This window comes from Loxodonta africana, chromosome 3 (assembly GCF_030014295.1).
Source record: "Loxodonta africana isolate mLoxAfr1 chromosome 3, mLoxAfr1.hap2, whole genome shotgun sequence".
Taxonomy (NCBI): Eukaryota; Metazoa; Chordata; class Mammalia; order Proboscidea; family Elephantidae; genus Loxodonta; species Loxodonta africana.
The window spans coordinates 201012600-201031045 of NC_087344.1; the positions used below are offsets into that span (position 1 = coordinate 201012600).

Below are 18446 nucleotides of genomic sequence, written 5' to 3' on the forward strand. Positions count from 1 at the left end.
GGAGGTCAAGGGGAGATAACCTAGGACCTCTTGGACAGCTGATGGCCTGAGGCTTGGATCTTTAAAGCAAATTTCCGGTTTGTTTTGTTGACTGTCACATTGAAGAAATGGTGGGGAGGATCCTGGGGGCCAGGGATTAGCAATTAAGCTTCCACACAGGATCCCTTTCCAGGAGAATCCCCTGGTGGGAAATCTCAGCACTTCCACTGGAAACCATAACTCGATTCCCCTTACTCTCATTAAAAAATATGTATGTCAGCCACCCCCCTCTCCTCCTCCACCCCGTGTGACTCCTGCAATGCATGGATTTAGGAGAAATCTACATACAGGCACTGCTCTGATGGGCTTTCTCGTAGGCATTCTGACATCTCAATAGCCAGCTGACTGAACGCATCCGGGGTCAGGTTTGAAAGGAAGATGGGAGAGCAGGCAGGAGAGCATTTGAAGCAGAATATACAGAGACTGCCAGAGCAAGGCAGAGAAGGGTCTTTTAGAGCGACAGGGCAACTCTGGGCAGAAAGGTGGGGTGCTGAGGAGAGCAGAGAGGGAAAAGAAGGTGACAGGGCCAGGCGTCATGTAAATTGAGGCCTGGGTGCTGGTGAAGATGGAGAGGACAGTGAACAAAGGGTGGGGGGAAGATCTGAGAGCATGTTCCCTTGCGCCTGTGTGCACTTTGCAAAGGCGGTGGGGCCCTATCTAATGCAAATGAAGAAAATGCAGTTTCTGGTAAGTGTTCCCTAATAAATAACATCGAGTCTTCTTCCCTATCAGCCAGTGACATCCCGCATTTCTCTTCCCTATGCACCAGCCCAAGATATTTAATGATGTGGTGCTCCTTAAGGGATGTGAGGTCCATGCTAATATCTCCACCCTCACAAAATGGTGGGAGCACACTGCAGCCTGGCTCCATTATTCCCCACCGACTGAAATCACAAAATAAATGTATGCATTTTTCAAAACATAGATAGCCCTGTTTTTTTTTTTAAGTCAGCGAAGTTACTCTTTTTTTTTCTTTTTTCCTCTCCTCTTTTCATTGTGTAGAAATTCGTCCAGGGCTAGTTCTTGGTCGCTGGAGGATTTCATTAACGGAATGAAGTAAAAATAATCAATTTCAGATGTTCCCAGTGTTTGTGGTAATGGTCTCTCTAACCATTCTGATTAGCCATGTGAAATGGAATTCTTCTTTTAAATTACTGTACGTTGACGTTAAATATGGGCAAACTTGGTGTGTGCGTGCACGCGTGTGCGTGCATTCGCCAGCCGGCGTTGGTGCCTGTGTGGGCTGGGCGACAGTCTTCTTCTGCTCATCCTTGTCCTTTTCCTTCACTCCTTTACTGCTTGCTTCGTCTTTAATCTCCCCTGTTTCTGAAAGGCTGTCCTCTGTCCTTTGCTCTCTCCCCATAAGTCTGGGCCATTTCTGGGAACATGTGTGAAACGCTGATTTTGTGTGTGTGTGTGTGTGTGTAAGTGGTGGGGGAGGGTCAGAAAAGCTAGTTAAGTCTGCATTCAAATCAATAGAAAGCCATTCGGCCGGTGGAGTCAAGGTTTCCTGCCAGTGGGGGTGTCTGGATCGGTGCATGTATTATCCTGGTATCTCTGCCAACCGAACTGGGAACTCATCAGAAACTGCTTGCTTGCCCATACGCCTTTCCTTTTTTCACCGGACCCCCGGGTACTTCCAAAGAACGAATAAATTAAGTCAAAAAAGAAACCACAGTGGATTTTCCATTTTTAATTTGTTGCTTTTATTTATTTTTCATGTATTTTTCTTACTCTGGCTGTTTTTCTCCCTCTCCCCACCTTTTTTTTTTTTTTTTTTGCTTCTTTTCTCCCTTTGACACAGCAGGCACCGAGCTCCACAGTCCCAGACCTCCCTCCCTCCACACCAGCAGCCTGCCCAGCGATTTCTCTGTAGCTTGTGAGCGGCTACATAGACACTCATAGGTATAAACACACCAGAGAGGGCCACCTCGTGTGTGTATTGTTTGTACTTTTTCCCTTTGATAAGCTGTCATCTGTGGGTACCGCTCGGGGATTTGATCGCCGTGATCTCTCGACCCTGTGGAAGACATTAAACACCCTCCCAGACCCTTTGCTTTGCCGCTGTTTCTGAACCTTTCTCTCTCCTTTAATGAGAATTTCTCCTAATTATTTCAGTGGCTACAGCAGAGGGGACCGCAGTGTACTTAGATCTCGATACTGGGACGTGACTGTTATGCTGATCAAGGCAGGAGATCAATAATTTAGGCCCCGGCTTTAATGGCAAAGCTGAGAGCTTAAGTGTCTGCATTCAGGTTGAGTCTTAGTGGTTCCTGGAGTATTAATGATTTCCATAGTGTTTCTCCCCTTTCTTCTTAAGCTGCAGCTGATCGGCCTTCTCCTATCGGCTGTTATATTTATAAAAAGATATCTGCCTCCCCTTTCTGTACATGTGCCTGTGTAGCACAAAAGTGTGCAGAGACAAGCCTGTGCGTCTTATGTATTTCTGATTGTTCACAAAGGTATGTACACACATCCGCACACAGAGATTGCTATTTTTATTCCTATCTAGGGAAGAGTCCTCAGGCACATTGTCTTGGCTTTGGGGCTACCCAAATTTGTCCTTTCAAAATTCATCTGGTAAGCGCGCAGCCACTTCAAAGGCATGGGTAAAACGTCATCGTTTCTTCTTCTCCTTTTTTTTCTTTATTCTCTAATTTCCCCGTCTGTCATAAAACCACAATTGTACTTAAAGGGAAAACACCAAAATGCTGTGCTTGCTCAGATGTGGGCATGCTTGGTGTGTGTATTAAAATTCTAAGTTACTCTACGGCGTCATTCCTTGTGGAAATTCAGAAAACCTATTTGGGCCCCAACAAATTTATATAGTACGTACATACTGACCAGACAGATTAATGCTTGGACATGGAAATGATCGTAACACATGAGATGTTTTAAAGTTGAAAAAGAAGAAAAAACCTAGCTCAGTTAAGGGATCCCAGTTAATGGGAACATTGGTCACTGGGATCTTATCACCTGCAATAGTGTAAGGTTGTAAATAAGAAATCGGCATTATTCCCAAAGGGTCAGAGTGGGCTGGGAGAAACCAGAGCCTTGATGCCTCCCTAAGGGGAGTGTAACCTGCCCGCTGTCAGTCCGCCCTTCAAGGCCCACAGCTTCCCCCCAGTAACTTTTGTCAATCTACTATCTCTGGCTCTTTTTTTCCTGCAAAGTTATTGACGTCTTACACTTAACCCCTATTAATTGCTTATGTTTTCACACTGTAAATTCAGTAATGAAAGCCTTTGTTTCAACCCTCAGCTTCCCAGGTGAAAGGAGCTGCCAAGGGAATGTGGTGTGATTTCACACTGATCTACCGGCATGTGCTGCGCCCAGCCACTAGGGGGCAAAGCAGCAGACTTGGGCCTTGCATGGTTTCTGGAAGAGTCTGGCTTGTCCATGGTTACAAAAGCACAGCAATAGCTGATAGTTTATTTGTTTTTCATTGTAGGGAAAGTGCACAAGGGAGCTGTGAATTACTACCAGTGTTTTACACATGGGGAACCTGGGGCACAGAGATGAAGTGGCTCCCAGATGAAAACAGAACATTGGTACATATTGTAGTTTCCAGAGAGGAGACGGTTCCCATCCAGTTGACCTTTTGCCATGTGTCCGTGTTTGTTTACTTTTAGCCATCAATTCCTGGTAGCCTCAGTCTCTGCTTCTCACTTCATTAAGCTTGGGGTTTCCTAATGTCACAGGAGATGGTATTGTTTTTGTGTCCCTAAGAAGCTTATTTCCAGAACAGATTTCCTTTCTTGGCATTGTCAAGTCTGGTTACCCTGGGTTCATGACTTATTCCTAGACAAAGAGGAAGGAGGGGTTGACCTCTACCTCAAAGAGCATTCTCATGTTTTTAATACAGCTCTAGTTGCTTCTGGGATTTAGGTATCCAAACAGTTAGTTTTAAGGGGCTTTGGTGGCACAATGGTTAAGCACTCAGCTGCTAACCAAAAGGTCCGCAGATGAAACTCACCAGTGGTTCCACAGGAGAAAAGACCTGACAACCTGCTCCAGTAAAGATTCCAGTCTAGGAATCCCTATGGGTCAGTTCTATTCTGTCCTATAGAATCGCCATGAGTTGGAATTGACTCAACGGCACCCAACAACAACAGCTAGAACAACACAACAATAGTTAGTTTTGTTTCCCTTGTTCTTTATTTTTCTTCACTCTGCCAAGGTCATCATTGTTTTTGCTAAGTTGGGGTATTAGACCTGCATTTTTGTAATTAGCACCAAGAAATCTTTTCCAGTTAGAGAGACAGCTTAGGGTCTTGGAGCAAAAACTAGGAGTCAAGGAGTCCTGAGAAAACTCCAAATAGCATGGAATGTCCTGGATAATTCTGTAGTGGAGGAATTAATTCTGAACCACTAAGTACCATTAAGAACTTGATGCCAACTAAATAGGCAGAAATTTTTTACAGATGCTGCCAGAATTTAGAAACCACCCCGTGTGCCATAGCTTCAGGGGAGCTGAGCTACCAGTTCTAATAAACTAGAGAAAATGAAGAAACACTTAAAAGTCTGAATCCAACTGGCCCAGACCTACCAGAGACCAATGATGATAGTAGATGGTCAGAAGAGGAAACCATAGGCCTACCCACTTGCAAGGGTCTTTAAACTTGATGGAACCAGTGCTGTGATTTCCTGGTACCCATGAAAATATCCCCTTCCTTTGACATGATGCTTTTACCCTTTGCCAAATGCTTTCACATCCATATTCCTGTTTGATCCTGACAACAGCCCTAGGAGATTGGCAAGGGAAATAGGATTAACCCTATTTTCAGGTGAGGAAATTGAGACTTAGAGGTCTAGAATGGCTTGTCTAATGTTCCACAGCTCGCCAATGGCAGAACCATGTCTTTAACTCCTGGTCCTGGGCTGATAGATGATCTTATCAGATCTTTTCCAAGGTGTTTGGATGAAAAATTCTAAAACAGTTTCATCTGTGGCAATGAATCAAAATAAAAGGTTCCTTCTAGGCCTTTACAGCCCTTAGCATTAAAGAGAACAGGAAGGTTCTTCCTCGTAGATGTATTAATAATAATAATTGATGTATTAGCAATAATAATTGTTAGTCTATTCCTGGCCAGTGTATCTCATGCACAGCCACCATCGGTCAGCCAGTGGAGGCTGTATGTTGCTGTGATGTGCAACAGGTTTCAGTGGAACTTCCAGACTAAGATGGACTAGGAGAAAAGACCTGGCGATCTACTTCTGGAAAACGTATGGATCACAATGGTCCAGTCCCCAAGCTGGTCATGGGATGGCATAGGACCAGGTAACATTTTGTTCTATTGTGCATGGGTTCGCTATGAGTCAGGGGCAAACTCCACAGCAGCTAACCACGACGATACCCTCCTAGCTCCTCGCTGGTGGAGGCACAGTCTTTGCCCGCTCTAGCCAACGCCTCCTTCCCTAGCACCATTCAGGCTGGAACCAGCTAGAACCAGATCTGCTTGAGCATGAGGGGCTTTCTTCAACCACCAGCAGCATCAGGAATTATTCTGACGTATCCTGTGCATCGGCTGCCCTGCTGGCACATTGGTTAAGTGCTCAGCTGCTAACCAAAAGATCGGCAGTTTAAATCTACCAGCTGCTCCTTGGAAACCCTATGGAGCAGTTCTACTCTGTCCTATAGGGTCACTATGAGTCAGAATTGATTCAATGGCAATGAGGTTTTCATCCTGTGCATCAGCCTGCCCACCCCACCTGCTCACCATTATGAGGGTCCATTCACTTCTTTGGCTTTTGTTCCCATGCCCTCCACTTGTAACTGCCAAGTCCTTAACCAGCTATCACTCATACCATCTAGAATGAGCCCTGGCACTGTGACTCAGACCACCACCTGACATTAGGACCCACCTGCCTTCTTGGTGCTATATCCACTGTGCCCACTCAGGTGAAAACTTTTAAGCAAATACTGGTGGGGATTGGACCCGAAACTTCCACCTTCCTTTAGACTATGAGTTGGAATCGACTCGACGGCACTGGGTGGGTTTTTTTTTTTGGTCAGATTAGGCTTGGGACTTTTTATGTGCCCCTGTTTTTCTGGTCTGTTTGTTGGATCCCTCTCCTTTGTTCTTGCAGTTGGAGCCTGGTAACCTCTCCCCCTCTTTTTTTAACAAAACCTGTCCCATCAGGCCTTATTCTTAGGGCTGTGCTATTTGCATTTGGCATAAATTGGTGCAGTTTGCAGTTCTTGAGCCCACTTTGATGGAAGAAAGCTGAATTGAAGTATCGCACTGTATAGAGGGGAAGAGGAGGGAAAAGAGGGGGTTCCCATTCTTCCTGCTGTTATGGGTCAGTCTTTGAGTTGACTTGGATAAACTCCATGGGCCCATGAAGTGTTTTTATAACCACTGCTGTATTTGCCCAGTCCAGATACTTTCAATTCCCTCTCTGTTTTCAGATTTCATCCTGAACAAGCAGACCCCTTAGGGTACTGGATTTGGGTAGCAGGAGTGGAATAGGGCTGGCTGAAGCTAACAAAGAACGGGGCTGAGGGTGAACCAAGGTATGACATTAAGTTCAAAGCCAGTTAGGCCATAGTGTTAAATCAAGGGGGCAAGGCCAAGAGGCAGGGTCATCAATGAAGATGGAAATCAGAGCTCCAGGCTGAAGCAAGATGATTCCTAGGGATAGGAAGAGACAGAAACTCAAGCCCTGGAGCTTGGCCACTGCATGTGCAGAATTTTCAGTTGAGGAGGGTTTCTGGTTCAGACATCAAGCCTTGAAATGTACTACAGTGAAATGTTAAGGAGGACAACCTCTAGAGCTACACTGCCTGCATTCACTGCCTGGCCCCCAACCTTCTGGCTAAGTTGAACAAGTTACTTAACTGTTCTGCTTAAAGTGTTAGCTTTGTTATTGTTATTTTTAAAGAGCCAAGGGTGACTCACTCCTTAGCTGCTCTGTCTCCCAAAAGCTTTAACTCTGACCCTTAAGCTAGGGGCTGAGGTCTGCCTTAAAGGGGCCTGCTGCTCTACATGGACCTTCTTTCAAAACCAAGTGTATGACTGCCTGGGCATTTTTATTTTTGCATAAAACTGTCAGGCTCATCTGATCATCATTATACCTATTTGGTTGCTGCAGTTTTGATTCCTGGCCTAGTTTCTACCCCTTTTCCAATTGGAAGTTGCTGCTAAGATCTCAACATGGCTTTTAGCCAAGCTCTCATGGATGACGGCAGATAAGAATTATCTTTTATGCATATACTGCCTCTTCGTTTATAAAGTGCATTTATGAGTACCATTTACTCACAGTTTTGAAGGGTGTTGTGGGATCCTTAGGAGCCCTGGTGCCACAGGGGTTAAAATGCTCAGCTGCGAACCAAAAAGTTGGCAGTTCGAACCCACGGATTACTCCTCCCGAGAAAGATATGACAGTCTACTTCCGTAAAGATTTACAGCCTTGGAAACCTTATGGGGCAGCTCTGCTCTGTCCTGTAGGGTTGCTATGAGTTGGAATCAGCTCAAAGGTAATGGGTTTTTGGGTGGGGTGTTTAAGAAAAGTGTTGGCACTGGCCTTTGCCTTCGGGGAGCTTCCAGGGATTGGGAGAAAAGATTAAAATATGTAAACCACAGATGATCAGGTCCAATGAAGTTCTTAATTGGGCAGCAAGGATTAAAAGCATAATGCTATTTCAGAGACAAAGCAGTGCCTTGGCTGTTGTTACTAGGTGCCATTGAGTCTGTTCTGATTCCTGGTGCCGTCACATACAACAAAATGAAACACTGCCCAGTCCTGCATCATCCTCACAATTTTTGCTATGTTTGAGCCCATTGTTACAGCCACTGTTTCAATCCATCTCTTTGGGGGTCTTCCTTTTCTCTTTTTTGCTGACCCTCTACTTTGCCAAGCATGATGTTCTTCTCCAGCGAGTAGACCCTCCTGATGACATGTCCAAAGTAAGTGAGACGAATACTCACCATCCTCGCTCCTAAGACGCATTCTGTCTGTACTTCCTCTAGTATAGATTTGTTTGTTCTTCTCACAGTTTATGCTATGTTCACTATTTTTGGCAAACACCACTATTCGAATGCATCAATTCTTTGGTCTTTTTTTTCTTTTTTTATTGTCCGGTTTTCACATGCATACCAGGCAATTGAAAATATCATGACTTGGATCAGGTGCATCTTAGTCCTGAAAGTGACATCATTGCTTTTTACTACTTCATGGAGGGGACGTGAAGTGGTGTGAGGGGATGGGGTAGGGGCTAAACTCTGCTTTGACAGACACGTGGAAATCCTAGTGTCTGTGGAGGAAGGTGAGGAGGGGTGGTAAGAAGAGACAGAAACTAGCACTAAGGACACATGGAGGTGGTAATTAATTTGGCAAGGGAAGGGTGGTGACCGTGAGGAGACTGCCCTGCCTATTTGCAGGATTTGGGTTAGAGTAGTGATCTGCTTGTGAAAAATCAGCCATTGAAATCTCTGTGGAACACAGTTCTACTCTGGCCCACATGGGGTCCCCGTGAGTCAGAATTGACTCGATAGCAACTGGCAACAGTGATGGAGTAGAATAGGATGAATGAAGTCCGATTATGGAAAAGGAACCAAAAGGAGCTAACATTTTTAAAGGCGGTAGTTCACATGTATTTTGTGATTTGATTCTCACAACAACCGTATCCATTTAGTATTATTTGCCCCATTTTACAGAAAATGTACACGACGGTGTGCACACCCAGATCTGTCTAAAGCCCGGGCTCTTTCCAGTTCAACTTGACACCTTGCATTCATGGCAGGGTATTAGGCTTAATGTTGGTAGTGGGGAACTGTTGTGGGTTCTTGAGCAGAGGAGCTTCAAGTGGGAGTAGGTTACCTACTGAAGTTGTTTGCAGCACATGAATGCACCTGTTTGTGTAGAACAAGGAGTCCCTAGGTGGAATATACGGAGCTGTCACAGAGGCAGACCTGAATGTCAGATGATGACCTCAGCTCCTGAGAGCCAGTCCTTCCCATGTGTCCCCGGCAGCGGCAGCCTTGTTTGCATCCCCTGTGGTCCCTGTGCATCACAGCTGGCATAAAAGGCAAGCTCCTTCTTGGGTCTGTGTCTCTATAATTTATGATGCTTTCAGATTACCAAACACAATTCATTTGGCAATGAAAGAAAATAGTTTCGTGCTATTGCCCTCCGTGTGTGGGAAATTGCATTTTTGATGAGCAAAGCTGTCGACCCTCTTCATGTGACTGGTGGGGAACATGATCTGGTGGCTGGGGGCCGAGTGAGGAATCTTGGTTACCCTTTGCCCTGCTGCCACAGCCTCTGTAGGGGAAAATTCACCCCATCCCCAAGAGGCTCTAGGCTGTGTTTTGTTATCTGTTGGTTTTTATCAACTGGTAGGTACACTAATGAGTATCTTAGTAAAATAACTCCTTATTAAAGACGAGGATGCACCTCTGTGGAAGATGTCCTTGTCAGAACGTTTCTCACCAAAGACTGAAATCATAGCAGGCTGGGGGATATATTCCAGGTTTTCATTGTATCTTGTGTGTTAGTTGGGGGTGTGTGTGTGGCGGGGGGAGGGATAGTAAAGGCAGTGATATTCTCAGTACCCACGGTTTTTCAGATGAAAGGGGTATTAAGCAACTGAGTTTTCTGGCACTGACTGGAGGGGCTGGAAGGAGGAGAGGTGAGTTTCTAGCTCTTCTCTAAAGGTACATCCCTGCTTATTCACATCGGGGCCCTTAGTTCTCTCAGCCCCTGGTGATCTGGCTGGGTGACTCCTGGAGCTGAAAACGGCCTCTCAATTTCTTCTGAGATCACTAGTGGAGACTTTTTATCTGCTAGAGATCGATTCCTCTTTCTCAAACTTTGTTACTAACCACCCAGTGCTATGTAGACCCAAGTTAAGGTGCTCTCTCCCATAAGCCTCTGCCCACTCCCAGCCCCCAGGGATGCTTTATGGCCAACTCTTCGCCTCTTCCCCAACATCTTTAATCAGGGCTTGCTGCATTCCAGAAAGGAGCCCTGGTGGTGCAGTGGTTAAGTGCTTGGATGCTAACTGAAAGGTTGGGGGTTCCAACCCACCAGTCTCTCCGTAGGAGAAAGGTGTGGCAGTCTGCTTCCGTAAAGATTAATCAACCCCCCCCCAAACCAAACTTATTGCCGTCAAGTTGATTCCGACTCATAGGGACCCTATAGGATGGAGTAGAACTGTCCCATAGGATTTCCAAGTGTCTTTACAGAAGCAGACTGCCACATCTTTCCCCCTCGGAGCTGCTGGTGGGTTCAAACCACCAACTTTCCAGTTACAAGCCAAGCACTTAACCACCATGCCACCAGCGCTCCCTCTGTAAAGTCTATAGCCTTGGAAACCCTATGGAGCAGTTCTGCTCTGTCCTGTAGGGTTGCTATGAGTCAGAATCAACTTGATGACGGTGGTTTTTTAATGGGCTGCATTCCAAGCTCCAGAGAAGACAAGTCTAGAGGTGGAGGGAGCAGGAGCTGATTTTAATTTAGATTTATCTGAGACTGCAAAGAAATCATGTACCTGGTGAGGAAACTGTTCTCACATATGTGGGGTGGGGGTGGGGGGAAGTTAACTTCAAATACTGCATGTATCGTCCTGTATCAAGGCCAGTGTTTTGAGAAACAGGCTTGCTAATAAATATAAAAATCACCCATAGTTTTTCCTCCCACTACTTATCCTCTCCCTAAAGGTTACATAAGTTTTCACACTCTTAATTAACCACATCACAGAATTTGTTTCCTGGGCTAGGCTACCAGGGCAATGCCTTTTTACTCCGTTGATGAATTATCAATCTCCAGGCAGGAGCTGATGGTGAGGAGGTGGAGGAGGACTGCAAAACCCTTGCCGAACTCCATTTGTGCTTTGAAAGAGCTTAATCAGTTAATGAGACAGCCTACTCCTGTGGACACAGAAAGGAAGATGGTCACTTTGGGGACTGTCAGGCCTCTGAGACCTCAGTAGGAGATAACGGAAAGTTATGATATAGTTGAAGGGCCCCTTTGAAAAGAGGTGATGGGGCACAGTGTATGCAATTATCCGACTGCCCTCTTTTGGCCTTTTCATTTATAAAGTCACAATCAGAGACCATCAGTTTGTACCAAAAAAACAAAAAAAACCAAGATCATTAGGATTGAGACCTTTGTAAGAAAAAGTAAAAGCACGTTGTATTTGTTATCATCTATGTAATTAAAAGAAATCATTTGCCATTACTTATGTTTTGGGGTTTTCAAATTTACCCTGAAAACAGTTGTTACCTCTGAATATCACTATTGGTTTTCAAAGAATCTATTTCTGTCCATGTTCTCATTTGATCTTCATAACTGCCCTGTGAAGTAGGCTCTCAGGGCGAGCACTGATCTACCCATCTTAAAGATGGCAAAGCGGAGGTTCAGGGAAACAAAGTGGTGGATGAATTTTGTAAAGTAGGCCTTCTGACTCTAAGGGCCCCAAAACCTTAAAAAAAAAAAAAAAAAAAACCTGTTGCCATCAAGTCAATTCTGATTCATAGTGACCCTGTAGAACTGCCTCACAGGTTTTCTGAGGAGTGGCCCTGTTTTGTTTTTTTTTTGAAACCCAGGGATCTGATCTTAGTTGGACAAAGTGGGTGCCATTTGGAAATACAGTGATGATGTGAGGTTAATTAAAGGTTTTTGTCCTTCTTGGTGAGAATAAGACCACAGAGTTGTATAGAAACATTACTCCAAACCTGTGTGGAAATTTAGCTTTTACCTATATATTGTTGATAGGGTGGACCTAGATGGTAATGAAAGTAGAAGAAAAGTCTATTTCCAGGCAGTGGGGTTCAGTAGATATTGCACAGACCAAACTGGTCGCTGTTGAGTTGATTCCGACTTGTAGGGACTCTATAAGACAGAGTAGAATTAGAAATTAGTCACTAACAATTTTTATTTCAGAAGATCATAAACCAAACATTTATTATATTCATTGCCCCCCCTCCCTTTTTTTTTTTTTTAAAGCAAAGCTCAGATCATTTTGATCCATGGGTTGGTTTTGAGCTTGTCTGAAAGAAAGGACATTAAGGATTTTAGAATTAGAGATTCATAAGGCATCCAGTTTTAAACCCCTACCCAGTAGATCTAAGGATTCTTGGTGGCCCAATGGTTAAGTGCTTGGCTGCTAACCTAAGAAAGGTTGGCTGTTTTTTGAACCCACCCAGAGGTCCCACAGGGAAATACCTAGCAGTCTGTTTCTGTAAAGATTAAGAACAACAACAAAAAACCCAAACTTGTTGCCCTCAAGTTGATTCTGACTCAAAAAAAATAGTGAACCTGTAAAACAAAAAAACAAACAAAAAATCTTTTGCTGTCGAGTCTATTATGACTCCTAGTGACCCTGTAGGACAATGTTAAACTGCCCCATAGGGTCTCCAAGGCCGCAGTAATCTTTAGGGAAGCAGACTCTGCCACATCGTACTCCTGCGGGGCAGCTAGTGAGCTCAAACTGCTAACCTTTCGGCTAGCGGCTGAGCTCTTACCCACTGCACCACCAGGGCTCCCTGTAAAGATTACAGCCAAGAAAACCTTATGGGGCAGTTTTACTTTGTCACATGGGTCGCTATGAGTTGAAAATCAACTCGATGGCACATGACACCCAGTGGATCTATCACGACCACAGTTCTGGCTAATATCATCTGAATATCATCTAGATACTTCTAGAAAACAGTAGAAACATCATAGAATCATGTATTTTTCCATCTTAAGGAAACTGAGAGATAATTATTTATAGAAGCAGCCACTGAGCTATTATACATATCAAACCGTTTTTTCTTCTGATGAATTGAGTCTGCCTCAGTGCGGCTTCCCCCCATCTATCTGAGGTCTCCCCTTGGACACAGCGTAGAACAAATCCATTGCTCTTCTGCACAAAGGCCGCTCAGACGTTTGAAGAGCATTGTTGTTTTTTCTCCCCTTCATCTTCTCTTCCCTGGAATGAACACTCCCAGTGCCTTGAGTTTCTATATGTTGTTTATGCTTTCTTTATTCTTAATTTATAATTCTTTAGACATTTATAGAGCGCTACTAGGTGTGAGCTAGGCAGTTTTTTTTATTAAAAACTTTTCCTTGCAGTATGGATTGGAATCTGAGAACTAGGGAAAGGCAAACCTGTTGCTGTTGAGTTGATTCCAATTCATAGTGGCCCTATAGGACAGAGTAGAACTGCCCCGTAGAGTTTCCAAGGAGCACCTGGTGAATTCGAACTGCTGATCTTTTGCTTAGCAGCCGAACTCTTAACCACTATGCCACCAGGGTTTCTAGGGAAAAGAAAGACAATTATATTCTTTTTCTTTGTGCTCAAGTAATGGGAAAAAAAAATGTATATATATATATATATACATTTATATACATATATATATATATATAAACCAAAAAACCAAAACCAAACCCAGTGCCGTCGAGTCAATTCCGACTCATAGCGACCCTATAGGACAGAGTAGAACTGCCCCATAGAGTTTCCAAGGAGCGCCTGGTGAATTTGAACTGCCAACCCTTGGGTTAGCAGCTGTAGCACTTAACCACTATGCCACCAGGGTTTCCATATGTATATATAAAACCATAGGATATGAAAACTGGAAAGTAAGTAGAGGAGAAAGAATTTGAACAGGTAATTAGGTATTTAAATCTTTTGACTTTTGATGGTTTAAGATATTAATTTTTGGTTTAATTATAGCTGCCTCATGGAAATAGGTGGAAACCCTAGTGGTGTAGTAGTTAAGAGCTACGGCTGCTAACGAGATGGTCGACAGTTCAAATCCACCAGGTGCTTCTTGGAAACCATATGGGGCAGTCCTACTCTGTCCTATATAGTCACTATGAGTTGGCATTTACTTGATGGCAACGGGTTTGGTTTTTTGTTTCATAGAAATAGGGAGTCCTGGTGGCTGCTAACTCAAACATCAGTGGTTTGAGTCCACCAGTCAGCCACTCCTTGGAAACCCTATGGGGCAATTCTGCTGTGCTTTATAGGGTTGCTATCAGTCTGAATGGACTTTAAGGCAACAGATTTGGTTTCATGGAGACAGAGCTGTTCAAAGATACATCACTGTTGATTATAATACCCAGATGCCTGTGAGGAGAGAAACTTAATCTCAACAACCTGTTGACTTTTGTTTCAGACCAGGACACAGAAAGTACAGGAAAACCAAATTGCAAAAAAAAAAAAGAAAGAAAAAAAGAATCTCATTCATTTAAACTCTGGTGTTCTGGAAGTTTTGATCTTTTGTACTGGGGAACTCAAATTTACCTTTGTTTTTACTTGTAAAAATATTTACCCACAAATAAAGAAATTTGTTAAATTAATTGGTAGTGTAAAGAAAACTTCAGAGGGGATATTTTAAGTATCCAAGTAATCAAAATAGGTAAGCACTTCCAAGTATTTTTGTAGTGTATACTGTAAGTACTCAATAAAAATATATTGGCATGTCTTGTTAAAACATTATATACAGTGGAAATATAATTATTATTAATAAAAATATTTCTTACATATTTATATACATATTTTAAATATTTATGTATTTATTAAAACTAAGGATGTCCAGAAGGCACAAATTTAATTTAACTATTTGTAGGACCAATGGAAATCAGAAAGAAACAACACTGCTTTTGCTTAATATATTTTATTAGACAGCCATTACTAATTCAGATAGGCCTTGCTTATATTACTCTGGACTAAGAGAGTAGGCACATGAATTGGATTTTGGAATCACCTACTTTTTTTGTAGGTGTTTAGAAATGAGGGTGATTTTGGGGAGTTCTTTCTGGACCTACAGAAAGACCTATGCATCCATCCACCCATCCATCCATCCATTCATCCATCCGTCTATCCATCCATCCATCCATCCATCGAATAAACATTTTTGAGCATCTACTAGGTGCTAGCCACCGTTCTTGGTGTTTGGAATGTATCAGTCAGCAAAGAAAACAGGAGAATAACTCCTGATCTCAAGGAACTTACACTTCAGGAGTGATGACTTTTAGTCATTTAATAGTTGCTGTTTTTGTCAACTATCAAATAGTTGTTTTAAATATTTAGAAGCCAGGATTGACCGACACTGAAATTAAGTACCAGGCAGACCAGAGTACTTCTCTGACCACAGCCCCTTTGGTTGAAAAGACTGAATTCAGATGTTTCTCTGAATATCCTGGATTCATAGACAGGAGTGACCCTTCTTTGTCTGGACATCAAAATGTATGTAGATGTTATTTCCTGAGGATAATAAATATGGAAAGAGAATTAATCACTCCATGCTTCCAGAAATCATTTTAAAAGGGAGGGGCCACTTTCCTTATGAGCTTCTTGAGACAGCTGGTACCTGGCAAGTTCTTCTTAGGCCACCTGTATTTGCAACAATAGATTTGGGGCATGTGCTTAGTAATGACACTGCTTTGTTTTCATACATTTAAACTTACAGGATACATCCCTCACTTGCTTGTACTCATATCCATAGTATAAAAAGTAAGTAAAGTCTGTGTAGCATTTTATAGTTAAGAACCACTTGGTATTATGTATTGAGCTAAGTAAGAAGTAAAAGAAATCTCACTTGTAGGTATATTTTCTCAAGTAATCCTTACCACAACTGTAGGATAGAGATAAATTACTAGAACCGATTACTGATTGGGAAACCTAGTCTCAGAGAGGTTCAGTGACTTTCCCAAGGACACAAGATATTACATGCTAGGATCAAGACTTGAACCTAGGTCTCCAAATCTGGAGTTCTATTTCTGTCTTTTAACAGATAGCCAAACAATCCAAAACCCAAAACCCAGTGTCATCGAGAATCCAAAAGCATCATTCGAATCTTGGGGTTTTATTCACACTTTTCTGCAGCCCACTCTTGGAAGGCTTACTGCTGTCACAGCTGCTCCTGGGAGACGGGAATGGCTTTTCCTGTATCTTTGTGCATTATTATTGTTATTGTTATTTTTAGTTCTATTTTTCATGAAAAGTATACTTTTAGCCCACAAAAATAGCGTAGCAGCTGCTTATCATAGTGTTCCAGAAAAGGAGAGCCTTATCTCACCTACAAATTGACAACACCTTCATGCTTTCTGGAATGGAAGGAATGCAGTGTGAACTTCCTCCCAGTGGTCATTTAACACCGGTATCCTCTCCTTCTATCCCCGAGTCCATGCTCTACTCTTTCTTCCTTTCTACCTTTTGTTGTTGTTAAGTGCTACTGAGTTGGTTCCAACTCATAGTGACCCCATGTACAACAGAATGAAACACTGCCAGGTCCTGCACCATCCTTACAGTCTCTATGCTTGAGCCCCTTGTTGCAGCCATTGTGTCACTCCATCTTGTTGAGGGTCTTCCTCTTTTTTGCTGACCGTTTACTTTACCAAGCATGATGTCCTTCTCTAGGGACTGATACTTCCTGATAATATGTCCAAAGTATGTGGGATGTAGTCTGCCTTCTAGACCCATGAAAAACTGGGAGACTGTTCCTGATTCCCTTACAAAGGGAAGGGGATCCTGGAGATGGGAAGGAAATTGATATTAATTGAAAACCCACTCCGTACAAAGCACAGTACAAAGACTTTTATGAACATTTTCTTACCTATTACAACAGTTCCATGAGGTAGCCATTGTCCCCATTTTTCACATGGGGTAACTGGGACTGAAATACCTTTTCCAACATGGGGCAGTTAGTGAAGTGAATCTGGACAGGAGTTCATGTCTTCCTGATTCCAAAGCCTCTGTGCATTCCACTTCACAGCCTGCCTCCCCTCCAGGGAAGGTTTAGGGTCTGCTGGAGAAAATCTCAGACCATGGCTTTCTTGCAGCATTTTGGTTGGAGAATATTAGGTGCCTCTAGCCCACAATGGGTGATACAGAGTGCAGCTCTGCCCAAGAGTTCATCAGACCTGAGTTTGAGTCCTGCCTAAGTCGTTTACTAGGGCCCCTCCCTGTTTGTGCAAAAGGTTAAGTGCTCATCTGCCAACCAAAAGATTGAGGTTAAAGAGGAAGAAAGACAGCCTACTGCCAAAAGATAATAGGCACTGAAAACCCTACAGAGCACAGTTTCTACTGTGCAAAATATGGTTGCCATGAGTTGGAGTTGATTCAACCAACTCAGCCATTTCCTATTTATAGCTTGGGCTCTTTGCTTAACCTCTCTCTAGGCTTCCTTATTCACCTATAAAGGGAAGAACTACCTACAGGGCAGGGAGCTTGTGAGGATTAGATGAGAGGATAGGTGCAAAGCCCCAGTACCAGGTAGGTGCTTCCAAAATGCTGCCGTTTATTATTATGTTGATTACCATTGTACTTTTATAGGTGAAAGTGTTAGGTCACCTGGAACCTGTAAGGGCATGTTATTCAACACATAGGCGTTTGATCTATGATAAAACTATCTGCCAATTTCCCAGTCTCTCCACTCTGTGTCAGAGATCAAGAGCTTACCAGTCTTCTCTGTTGTTGCTAAACCTGTCATTTGTGTTTGGTCTGCCTCCTTGGGCAGCTTCCCTGGCTAGTCTGGTGGGAAACAGAAAGGGTAAGAAGCAGGGCTGGACATAGCAGAGGTAGAGTAAGAAATAATTAGGCCATAAGAACTTTCTTTGGCTTCCCCCAGATGGCTGTGGGGACAGGCAAGTTAAGATTAGAAGGTAGGAAGGATGGGATGGTGAGTAGGGAGTTAGCCAGGTTCAGGCCATTCTTAGCTCAGGGAGGTTCATTTTGGGTGAGTTGGTGGAGAGACAAGGTTATGCTTTAGTTTTCCAGTTCTCTGGGCATAGGCCAGGCATATCCTCAGTTTGTTCAATGAATGAGTGATGTGTTAACCATTTATTATCCTCAGATGCAGAAGTGGGATTCAAACTACTTAACAACCACCTGGGTGACTGGGAAACCCTGGTGGTGTAGTGGTTAAGAGCTATGGCTGCTAACCAAAAGGTTGGCAGTTCAAATCTACCAGGTGCTCCTTGGAAATCCTATGGGGCAGTTCTGTCCTTTCCTGTAGGGTCACTATGAGTCGGAATCGACTTGATGGCAACAGGTTGCTTGGTTGGTTAGGGTGACATGGGCACCAGCCAGCCAGGGGGGACACCAGCCATAGTGTTGGAGCCGGGTCCTCAAGTCACCATTCTTTGTGCTCAGTATTGAATCCTAGGGAAGTACCCCAGGAGGGACTGAAGCAGAGAGGTATGTTAAGGCACATCTGTTTATCAATTGGTATAGAAGTATTTCAGTATTTGAACAAGTGGTCCAGTTATACTGTTACGTTTCGCCTGCGTATTAGCCCAGTTTGTGTGCCTACAGATTCTCAGTGCAGGTCTAAATGAAGCCAAAAACATACGTACGGTTTTAAGATAATTTTATATGTTGTACTGGCGATATGAGGTGGAACAGTCAGCTAGTAACCATAACCAGCATTGGCTTCTGGTACTCAATTCTGGATTCTTAGGAAAAAAAAAAA

At 43.4% G+C, this 18446-nt stretch overlaps 1 protein-coding gene across 6 annotated transcripts in view; it reads left to right on the forward strand.

Moving 5' to 3' along the window:
- The window catches only part of PBX1 (PBX homeobox 1), a 364215-nt gene that overhangs the window by 122765 nt on the left and 223004 nt on the right, over positions 1 to 18446 (forward strand). Inside the window, exon 1 of one of the 6 annotated variants that reach the window (XM_064282888.1) lies at positions 1912 to 7519. The exons of the other annotated variants lie outside the window; for them this stretch is intronic. Within the exon in view, the coding sequence (XP_064138958.1) occupies positions 7498 to 7519 (22 nt within the window). The 5' untranslated portion in view covers positions 1912 to 7497. Of the gene's footprint in view, positions 1 to 1911; positions 7520 to 18446 lie in introns of those variants that run through there. 6 annotated transcript variants of the gene reach the window in all.